This window comes from Sinohyriopsis cumingii, chromosome 18, assembly GCF_028554795.1.
Source record: "Sinohyriopsis cumingii isolate HCF-2022 chromosome 18, ASM2855479v2, whole genome shotgun sequence".
NCBI lineage: Eukaryota > Metazoa > Mollusca > Bivalvia > Unionida > Unionidae > Sinohyriopsis > Sinohyriopsis cumingii.
The window spans coordinates 49981151-49993425 of record NC_142978.1 but is presented as its reverse complement, the minus strand read 5'-3'; the positions used below and the strand labels follow the sequence as shown (position 1 = coordinate 49993425).

Here is a 12275-nt window from a genome sequence, read left to right as displayed (position 1 = left end):
CCAGCTTTATCAAAACTGAACGAGTTCAAGCTCACATTCTGATGGCATCTCATCAAATTAAAATGTGCAGATCCTGCTTTTACTTTAAAACTTATCAAAAACCATGACGATTAAAGATTATTTACCAAGCTGGAAGAAAACTGAATCAAACTTTACTTTTAAGAGTGGATACAAGTTCTGCCAATGCGATATAAGGTAACCTCATAAATGAACATAGATCCTACCCATAATCAAATTTGTGCTGGATCAACGTATTTCATTTAAATGTGATCAAATGGTCTGAGGCTCTCACCTCTATAATTTACTTACATCTCTACTCTATCTACATGGGTTTGAATCTTGACTCAGCAAATGTGAGTATGTGAAAAGGCTTGCCAGTAGCTTCCCATGGGTTGGTGGGTTATCCGGGCTCCTTCCAGGTTCTTCCTCCATCAAACAGACTGGCCACCACTTCTCAACCCACAAAATCAAACCTTAATGGAAACAGGGTTGTTACAGTCTGGACAGGCTCAGTTAACAAGATGCAAAAGCACCTCATTAATATGCACAGAACTTGCTCATAATGCACAGATGCAGGGCTACTAGGCCTTATGGCCATAATGCACAGATTCAGGGACATACCAAAAGCACACTAGGCCTTATGGCCATAATGCACAGATGCAGGGCCATACCAAAAGCACACTAGGCCTTATGGCCATAATGCACAGATGCAGGGCCATACCAAAAGCACACTAGGCCTTATGGCCATAATGCACAGATGAAGGGCCCTACCAAAAGCACACTAGGCCTTATGGCCATAATGCACAGATGCAGGGCCATATCATACGCTCACTAGGCCTTATGGGCAGGTGAGCAAAAGCATACAGGAAACCCCAAAACAACACTGCATACCAAATAAAGTACAAGTCCAAAATTAATCTGTAAATGTGTTACAAACTGAAAATTGTTGCAATGACCTAGAACATTTCATTTGTCTCCCTCAAGGAGATTTTGCTCATCTGTGCTAACAATGATTAAAAAACTTGAAATTACAAAATAAATTTAAGATTTAATCATGTCATCTACATTAGAGTACAACTAGGCCAATCAAATTTAATCAAAAGGTATTTGCCAATTATGCTAAAAACATTTTGGCAAAATGGTAAAAGACCAAAAAGTTCAACAACGTGCATCATTGACCTGTAGGCATAATCATGTCCACTGCTCATGACCATGATAAATTGTGTACAATGGCCCATAAGCATCAAGTCATCTGCTCATGACCATGATAAAGTGTGTACAATGGCCAATAAGTGTCAAGTCATCAACTAATGACCATGATAAAGTGTGTACAATGGCCTTTAAGTGTAATCAAGTCATCTGCTCATGACCCTCATGAAGTGTGTAAATGGCCTGTTAGTATAATGAAGTCATCTGCATACAGCCATCATAAAGTGTGTACAATAGCATGTATCAAGTCACTTGCTCATGACCATGATAGTATACAATGGCCTTTAAGTGTCATCAAGTCATTTGCTCATGACCGATATAAAGTGTCTAAAAGTTCATGCCTGTAAGTCAAATAGTTGTTGTTTTATCATGCGAAAATAAGTTTGAGACAGGCATACAGATTGACAGACAGACTTAGGGACAGACAGCAGCAAAGTAATATACATGATAGCATCATCACAGTGGAAGTATAAACAAAATGAAACAATGCAATTACAGTATTTACATTAAAATAATTGCTACTTATTTTAACAACAGCAAAAACCCCACAGAAAGTAATGTCATTAGAAATGTTAGTTGTTTTAGGACTCAAACCTGGGAAGTCAGATTATATTTACAAATTGTCAAGAGTCCTGATGCCAGATTAACAAACAGAGAAATTTTTATCTCCCTAGGACTGAGTCAATAATAATAATAATAATAACAATAATGAAAGAGGGTATCTTAATTAGTTAAATGCAACTAATTTTCCCTAAGGCCTCTTAAAAATGTTTATATCCATATATCTCCATACAAATGTTTCTCTCTCAAGAAAACAACTATTTACAAATACATACCAAAATACATTATGAGAGAATGAGGGTTTAACTGCATATGTAAATTTTGTTTCATGTCTCTAATAATCTGCTACAACAGCCTGCCTTAGCTGCCTGTACACAAGAGTAACAAAACAGTACAACCTAAAACAGAATAATTAAAATTTGTATTTTGTCCTGTTTATTTCCATTCTGTAAAGGTCTATTTGAGAACTATGATCATGAAAGATCTGAAATGGTCAGATTTCTCTGTGGAATGAAGGGTATAACTTCCACCCATGCTTACTTTATCCCTCCCCCCTACATGCTTCATGAATGCGTGGTAAGTTTAAAAAAAACAAAGATTTTCCTGAATATTTCAGTTAGTTTTGTCATGTATGGAATGGATTCACAACTGACTTTGCTGAATTGTACAAAATAGAAAAATTCCTTTTGTGCACTTAATTTTATATCCAATCATAATGTGCTTTAATAAATATTACTATGTAATTTGTTACCGGCCTAATGTTACTAGGTACTTAGTTACAGGCCTAATGTTACTATGTACTTTGTTAAAGGTGCAATGTTACTATGTACTTTGTTAAAGGCCCAATGTTATGATGTACTTTGTTCAAGGCCCAATGTTAAATATGCTTTGTTACAGTCCTAACACTACTATATATTTTGTTACAGGCCTAATGTTACTATGTACTTAGTTACAGGCCTAATGTTACTATCTACTTTGTTAAAGGTGCAATGTTACTATGTACTTTGTTAAAGGCCCAATGTTACTATGTACTTAGTTACAGGCCCAATGTTACGATGTACTTTGTTCAAGGCCCAATGTTAAATATGCTTTGTTACAGTCCTATATTTTGTTACTGGCCTAATGTTACTATGTAATTTGTTAACTGGCCTAATGTTACTATGCACCTTCTTGTTACAGGCCTAATGTTACTATGTACTTTGTTACAGGCCTAATTTTGCTATGTACTTTATTACAGGCCTAATGTTACTATGTACTTTATTACAGGCTTAATGTTACTATGTATCTTTCTGTTACAGGCCTAATGTTACTATGTACTTTGTTACAGGCCTAATGTTACTATGTACTTTATTACAGGCCTAATGTTACTATGTATCTTTCTGTTACAGGCCAAATGTTACTATGTACTTTGTTACAGGCCTAATGTTACTATGTATCTTTCTGTTACAAGCCAAATGTTACTATGTACTTTGTTACAGGCCTAATATTACTATGTACTTTATTATAGGTCTAATGTATGAGGATGAATATGGCTTTCAGACTTCTGTCAAGGCCATAGTGTACTGGCACCTTGTTAGGCAAATGTACGACTGATCAATTCAAAAGAACATGTATCCATTTCAAAAGTTTCAAATTCAGACATTTTATGGAAAAACAATTGTCATTATTGATGAAATAGCATTGTTGTATTTTATTAACTGGTCTGAATGCATCAACTCTGTTTTCTTAAAAGTTCTATATGCGTACACATCAGCATTTATTTATACTGTAAAGTCTCAATATTTTCTAAAATTTGCAATACTGCTGAAGTTAGATGTTGACCAGAACATCAAAGTTTGGAATGTTCCCACACAAGACTACCAAGTCACTACTTTCATCAGTTGGGAATGATGGCTGTACAGGTTTTGTGTCTGGAATCTGATGGTGGAGAGTGACTCCCAGGTCTTCTGGTTGTGCAATATTGTGTCCCATCTCTGTCGTACAACTCTCCATCTTATTGGTTTCCATGGCAACTGATGCTGATGATTGTGTGTAAGCACTGCATGGACTTTTCACATCCATGGGTGTTGGATTGCTGGCTTCTATTTCCTTCTGCACCCAGATTTTTGTTTTCAAGTAGGGGTTCAGTTTTTCCCGCAATCTTTGTTTCAGCATGCGGTCCTTTATTGGGCCTGGCTCATTGTCTGGCAGGCTGTTGATTGATTTTGGCAAGGAGAGTCGGCTGACTGGCACCTCTGCCATCTTAGGGGTATAATCGGATGAGCTGCAACTTGGTTGTGTTACCAGCTGACCATTATCTGTTGTAAACTGTGGATTACTGGGGTTGTGCTTGCCCCTGGTGATCCTTCTTTTGGAGGCCAAGACATCTGGTCTGGGGGCTACAGGTTGGCTCATTATTTGGTCCACCTCTTTCTCTCTCGCTAAAATATGATAAAAGATCATATCTGTAAATTAGACATAAAAAACAACAACACAGCTCTTCCTGCAATCAATTTTATATATACAGCTCAATGCCTGAAAGTTCGGGAGCTTTATGTGTATATGGTACTATACAAATATAATATACAATGGTTATAGAACAATAAAAATATAAAATATAATGTATACAGTACCATGAAATATAATGTGAGCACTATCAACATATAAAATATAATGTGTATGGTACTGTTCAATAAAAATATAAAATATAATGTGTATGGTACAATAAAAATATAAAATATAATGTTTATGGTACAATACAAATATAATATATATTGTATATGGTAATACAAAAATATAAAATATAATGTATACAGTACCATGAAATATAATGTGAGCACTATCAACATATAAAATATAATGTATATGGTACTGTTCAATAAAAATATAAAATATAATGTATTTTGGGACACTATTTGTTGGGGCACCAAAAATTCATTTTAAAAGTAATTTATTTGTGCACTGTATGTTCTGAACCACATCGGTTTTTTTTCAAGTTGTAAGTTGTGGGACACCTTTTAAATCATTTGAAAATTACATCTGAAAATGCATTCAAATGTAAATTTTATTAAAGAATATGATGTGTGTTGTTTTTTTACACTTTTCTTCCTAGATGCAAACTTGCTAAGAACATGAGCTCAGGTAAGAAAGAATTGTCTGTGTATATGAGAACGAGTTCAACTTTTTCTGTTCTAATTTATGCTTCAACAAAGTTTATCGATATATTAAATGTCAAGGTTTATTTGCCGTTCGTGCATATTACATAATTTATTTTGGCAAAATAACTATTGATGAGTACAGTATAAACTATTCACTGTAATTACATAAGAATATATTCAGAGAGAGAGAGAGAGAGAGAGATACCCACAGATAGTGATGGTACAGAGTGATTGATAAACATTATTCCAAAACCGAACATCTTTTGCTTACACAGCAGTGATATCTGACATAATCCAAGTACTGCTGAACAAACTTGAATGCCGCTAATATATCTGATTCAAATCCTTCAATCTGTCCACATTCTTAATTGCCCACTCAACCTCCTCAGGCTCAAATCCATCAAATTCATCATCTTCATTGTCGCTGCCATTACATTCAGTATCACTTATGATAATGTCCTCACATCCATTTAAGTTATTGTTAATACCACAAACTTTAAATGATTTTTGGATCAAATCTGGCTTATCCCGAAGCAATTTGACTGCTTTCACAATCCAGTCCATGACTTTTTGTTTATCTGCACCCTTAATATCAGATGTGTTGTCATTTTCCTTGGAAAGACCCTCTGCTACTTTACGAATAAAATCTGTCCAGCTTTTCTTTATGTCGGACTTGACCAGTTTATTTACACTGATGTCTAGTGTTACCCCTTCTCAAAGCCTGTTTTACAGCATCTGTAGTACGTGCCCAGAATGAATCCATCACAGAAAGAGAATGTTCCTTTCTTGTATACTTGAGATATATCTCTTTTATCCACTGCAGTATCACCTCCTCATCAACCCAACTCTTCTCTTGCACACATACAATCCATCCTTTTGGTGTCTGAATATCTTTTATCCCCCTCACACTACGAAAAATTAACACTGGCGGCAACATATCTCCTGCTGCAGAAACTAAAAGTACTAAGGTTAGATGCTTTTTATCTGCACCAGTCATGTGAATTATCACACTTTTAACAACTTTCTTTTCGACAGTTCATCCGGGAATGAGATCAAAGTACACAGGAGTTTCATCCATGTTAATTATCATCTTGTCTTTGAAAAATCGTCTTCTTATCTTCCTGCCTTTACAAATTCATGGAATAATTTTATTTTCTCCTCCAAATCTTCTGAGAGATGCTGGGCTATCATTGTCTGTGAATGAAGCCCGAGGTTGTGTCGCTTTAAAAACCTGTTGACCAGCCTAATAGGCTTGAAACTCAATTTCTGACGTTCACTTGACACAAATTCCTTGGCATAAGCACAGTGTCCACACTAACAGGGCTCTGCAGATCGCATTAGACAAGAACCCACTTTGCAATTTTTCCATTAACTCATTGCCATATGATGCTGGTCTCTCACTCCTTGCTAAATGTCCCCATTCATTCAGCTGCTGAGAAAAATCTGTTTTTCTTACCAATTTGCGATAGTTGATTAAGAGATTTGGAAATTTTTTGCTGTTACTCGAACTCTATATAATTTTGAGAAATTTACAACTTCCTCTTTTTGCTTTAAAATGCTTGCAATGCCCTCGCATGAAATCATTATTTTCATAGGCATCATCTCTCTCCTGACAGGCGTCTCCAATTTTGTGTCTTTTTGCAGCAGGTTTTCTTTTACATCACTCTTCCTCTCTAGCATGCTTTTTAGATGACCTACAGGCCCCTTAGGTGAAGCTTTAGGCAACATATTTTCTTTCCATGCATGAGGCAAGGCCTCTTCACACCTCGAGTATCGCACTAAAAACTTATCCAGGGCCCTGAGTGGCCAAGTGGTCTAAAGCACTCTCCGTTATGAACGATCACTGCCATCTCACCTCTGTCTGTGTGGGTTCAAGTCTTGGATTCAGCCAATGTGGTTATGCGAGAAAGCTTGCCAGTAGCTTCTCGAGGGTCGGTGGTTCTTTCTGGGGATTTACCAGGTTCTTCCTCCACCATTAATACTGGCTGCCATGTATAGCCTATCGTGTGCTGAAAAATGCCGTTAAACCCTACAACAACAACAACAAACTTATCCATAATAGATCTATAATGTGGTTTTATTTTTATTCCCAATAAAAATTGTGTTGTACACGATAACAATGACTGCAAGGAATCACTTTTTGTGTAAATGTGTGAGAAGTTATCATTTCAAAGTGTTCCACTGTTTCTATTTATTTTCAAAATCCCAATGAACACCAGTAGAAAGAAATCTAAGTTGGCTTCCCCATGTCAGCCGACTTTGAATACATATGTATAGTTTAACAAAATCTCTACACTAAAAGGAATCCAAAGTCTGCTTCTGGGGTTGGCTTGCTTTGTAATAAATAGACCAGTTCATACCAAATTTAACCGAGTTGCTCCATAATTATCCGAATAACCTCCTGAGTTACTTTATACTCCAGCCAATCAAATGCTGGTGGGTACATGTACATAACAAAATGGTGTCCAATGTTGTTTAGAAGTATTTCAGAAATAAAATTAATTAAATGATGGAAATTTATATGTAAATTATCCAGACTTTCAAAAACAAATCTGATAAACTCATATTAAATGCATTTTATTATAGTGATGCTTCGGATGCACAGAAATAGTTTGAACAACTTGCTCTTTGATTGCCAGGATTAAATTTACTTCGACACTGTTTCCTTACTTACATGTACATGTCCAGATGTAAACAGCTCAAAACTACTCTCTCGCATGGGTTTGAAATCCACCCTAGTTTCCAGAAAATAAGACAGGATGGTACCAATATTAAATTTCGTCAATATCTGAGGCAGCATCGCTGTTGAATATGCATTTTTCAACTCGATAAACGATGTTGAAGTAGTTACAGAAGTTGATGCTGATGCTGAAGCGTTAGCCATATTTTGCCCACCACCTATCGAGTGGCTATTAAGGTCAGCTGACCACCTGCCTCTTGATCAAAATTCCGAGCAAATTACAAAGTTCACCGAAGTCTGCATGAAATGGGCTATTAACCTTTGTATTTGATATCCTACTGGTAAATTCAAACAATGAATTTATGGCTGTTACAAGGTGTGTTTATTCATTTATATGCTATCTGTAGTCATAATTGACACAAATGGGTTTTGACTTCTTCATTGTAAATAGTATACACAGCATTAACTTGCTTTAATAATACTTTTTGTAACCCATGGAATCAAAAAGATTGTCATTTGTACTCACAGTGAATGTATTTCTAATAATGATTTTAGTTTGCGAGATATTGTCATATTGTTATCCTGGATAGAATACACTCTTGGTTATTTTGTACCTTACACCGTGTCACGCATGAATGGCAGGTGCTTTCGAGCAACGGGGTTGATAATTCTCACGCTCTCTCTCTCTCTCTCTCGTATGTGATTTTGCAGGATCCAGTTTTCATTCTCATGACATTAAAACCTTTGAGGACAATCAAACATGATTCGTTTCTCAATATTCAGGTCAATGACCAATGTGTTGTGTTGTCTGATGACAGCGATAACAAATATTTTTCCTTTAAAAAAATGTTAATGTCGACCAAAACAGTGAATAAATGATAAGAGTACAAGGTTAATTTCTTTCATTTTATTATCAAATAAGCATTTTATTTATCTATTGTATTGTAACATGCAGTGTGGCCAGTTGCAGTGGGTGGAGAGCAAATTGAACACAATTTATTTCATTTCCTAAGTCTTGGGACACATGATGTAGTTTTAAAACAAATTCACCATAAGTTCTGGGACATAAAATATTTTTTCTTGTTTTTTCATGTCCTAACAGATGCAGTAAATACGGTAAAGTATATGGTAATGGTACAATACAAATATAAAATACAATGTATTTGCTACTATACAAATATAAAATTTTAATCTGGATGTTGTTGTTATAGGGTTTAACGCCATTTTTCAGCACAAGATAGGCTATACACGGCGGCCAGTATTAATGGTGGAGGAATAACCTGGGAAAATCCCGGAAAGAACCACCGACCCGCGAGAAGCTACCTGCAAGCTTTCTCACATATCCACATTGGCCGAGCCCGAGACTCGAACCCACGCAGACAGAGGTGAGATGGCAGTGATCCGTGACGGAGAGCGCTTTAGACCACTCGGGGCCCCTTAATCTGGATGAGATACATAAATATTTTATTGAATTTATAAACATAACATAATCCAACAATTTACAAAACAACGAAACTTTTAGATAGTTCAATATTATAAACAATGAAAACAAATTGTTACCAACCTGTCATGTAGGCAAGTGCTTCTTCTGCTGTGGGCCTCATGTCAGCTGACCCAGAAAGCATTCTTGACAGAAGATCTCTCATGTCTGCAGAACAACCATCTGAAATGAGGTGTCCAACAGGGTCTTTCTGACTGGCTAACTGTACGAAAAAGGGAAATCTAAAATAAACATCTCATGAATGATAGTATTAGTGTGTGTGTGTGTTTGTGTGTGTGTGTGTGATTTGGATTTTTAACATAGCTTTTGCAATTTTTCAGTCATATCGCTACAATGTCAGCAGTGTTACAGTTTATAGTGATGTCTAGCACTTGGGCAACATGCTGAAGAGACATAGCATGATGTCCCACCCAGTCACATTATTCTGACACCAGGCCGACCAATCCTAACACTACCCTCTAAATGCTGAGCGCTAAGCGAGACAGCTGTGAGTACCATTTTTGTAAGTCTTTGGTATGACTCGACCGGGGACCTCTCCAATCTAAAGCTGCAACTATGAGAAAGCTGGTTTTAATTAAAGAATTTCAAATGAGGCCTCACTCAAAGGTTCATAAATGGGGTTTTGCTAAGGCTCACAAAACACAGAAATGATCACATCTCGGTATAAAAAAGTGAGCCACAGGTCTCTGTAACTCGAAGAACTTAATATGATCCACCAAGATAGGATCTGAACCAATGGTCTGATCACTGCTGAATTTAAGCTGTTTGTCCATCGAGTCGATGAGGACCACTCTAGTCATCCGAGGGTTGGAGGGGCAGGTTTTGTTCTGTGCGTGCGCATGAGGCTGATGAGGCCAATCCTTGCACAGAATGTTCGTTTGCATAAGGGACAAGGGATGAGTGGGACATATCCAGGAGGGTTGATGGCACATACATTTCTGGCTTGCCTCTTCAGCTCTGCAGTTGCCGTCCTGCTAGATTCACACAACTTGGAGCCTTTGTGCATGGAGGAATGCCAAGTGACTTGATCACTTTCTGTTTGCTCCCAGGAATCAGGGTTTATGATGAAGACTTACAATGCTGATTTCAGATTGTCTCTGAAGCGTTTCTTCTGACCTCCATGGGATCGCTGTCCTTTCTGTAGTTTGGCATAGAAGAGTCTCTTAGGCAGCCAGTGGTCTGGCATGCATACAACATGTCCCGCCCAGTGTAGCTTGGACTGCATCAGGATGGTGTGGATGCTAGGGAGACCTGCTTGGGTGGGTACCTCAGCATCTGGAACCTTGTCCTGCCACTTGATGTTGAGGATTTTCCTGAGACATGTGGTGTGAAAGTGGTTCAGCTTCCTGGCGTGGCGATGGTACACCGTACATGTTTCGCATGTGTGGAGAGCACAACTGCCCTGTAGACCTTTAGTTTGGTCTGGATACCGATACCTCTTCTATACCAGACATTGGCATACAGTGTGCCAAAAGTTGTGCTGGATGTGGCAATGTGGATGTTCACCTCATCGTCAGTAGTGACGCCCTGTGACAGTGTGCTGTCAAGGTAGGTGAAGTGGTTCAGTACGTTGAGTTTTTGGCCATTGATGGTGATGTTGGGCTCAACATATGGCTTTCCAGGGGCCGGCTGATGCAGGACTTCAGTCTTCTTGGTACTGATAGTGAGGATGAAGCTTGTGCAGGAGCTGGAGAACCTGTTAATGCTGCATTGCAGGTCGGCTTCTGAGCCAGCAATGAGGGCGCAGTCATCAGCAAATAAGAATTTTCTGATGGTGTCTGTCATAACCTTGGTTTTCGCTTGAAGCCCCCTGGGTCTGAATAGTTTTCCATCTGTACAGTACCTGATGCTGACTCCAACATCTCTGTCTCTGAAAGCATTGGTCAGCATGACCTTTGATTGTGGAGACCAAACAGGATTTCTCCTCAAAGAGGAAGAATAGAAAATCTGCTACCTCTAGGGGAGGTAGGATTTAAGTGTTTCCATGGGCAACAATAAAAAGTCTGCTTGGCATTATGTACCTTACAGGCAGATTGTTGATGGTTAGATATGTACCATTTCAAACTCTGTGAAACAGCCTCTGATTTGACCCCATTATCAAGTAAGTCTGGTTTTCAAACTAGTTCACAATTGCACATACATGTGATGATTGCATCTGTATGATTTAAAACTCTGTGAAATAGCATCTGATCTGACTCTAATATCAAATAAATCTGGTTTTCAAACTTGTTCACAATTGCACACACATGCTGATGATTGCATCTGTAACATTTCATATGGCAAGATGATGTTTTAACTAGGTTTTATGGCAGAACGCACATTCACATCCACTTATACTTTATTCCAACAAATGAAATTCCTATTTCCATCCATTATTGAATTTTGTGTAATACTTCAGTCATTTCGATTATGGCATTTTAGCAAAGGAACACAAAACATGCTTAGATACATAGAAAAACTTTAATTATCTTAGCCAAACAGGCCTAATTTATGAGTTCTTTAGTAATAACTAATCCAACCTAAATCCACTAATGTTGTATACCTCACCTGATGAGATAATCCAAGCAACGTTAACTGTTTCATGCTGCTTTATTAATCCAACCATAATCCATTCAAGTCTTAATGATTTCTGAATGACTACTGATCACAGACAGAGTAATCCAGTTATAACTTTCAAGTTATTGTCGATAAAATTAACACAAGCCAGTTCAGTGATGTGATCACAGGAAATCTTTGCCATAAATATATTACACTGGAAGCAAAGTGTGAAAAACAAACCCAGAAAAATGTATGTTCCTGAATGTTCTCTCATGATAAGTTTGAGTACACAAAATAATTTTCATTGTGCTATGGGAAGGACAGGAGATACCCTTCATCTCAGGCGGAAAACCCTCCCTGCCAGGAAGTTCACATGTATGCTTACCAGTAAAATTATGTTTCACTAATGGTAAACATCTTTACTTTGTCTGATGTCAGTTTATCTAAGGCAATAATAAAAAGCACTGACAGACATCAAAACTTCAACTCCCCATGTAAAATTTAAACAATCACTGTCTGTGAGGCTGTCCTTAAAACTTACCTGTCAGTCTCTAGGGATATTGTCTACCCCCCCCCCCCCAATGCAACTGCAGGCAAAGTTTGATGACGATTCCCTAATGAAAACAATGAATCTTGCTCTTTGAAAGAG

The 12275-nt window shown here is 37.5% G+C and overlaps 1 protein-coding gene across 4 annotated transcripts in view; it reads right to left on the bottom strand.

Annotated features, from left to right (window-relative positions):
* Nucleotides 1-1696: 1696 nt before the first annotated feature.
* LOC149776606 (uncharacterized) overlaps nt 1697-12275 on the bottom strand; it is a 51902-nt gene continuing 41323 nt past the window's right edge. For all 4 annotated transcript variants that reach the window (XM_089941095.1, XM_089941097.1, XM_089941096.1 and 1 more), the window contains exons 9-10: nt 9152-9290; nt 1697-4190 (exon numbers count right to left, since the gene is read on the bottom strand). In XM_089941095.1, coding sequence (XP_089797221.1) covers nt 3580-4190; nt 9152-9290 — 750 coding nt within the window. In that variant the 3' untranslated portion in view covers nt 1697-3579. The remainder of the gene's footprint in view (nt 4191-9151; nt 9291-12275) is intronic.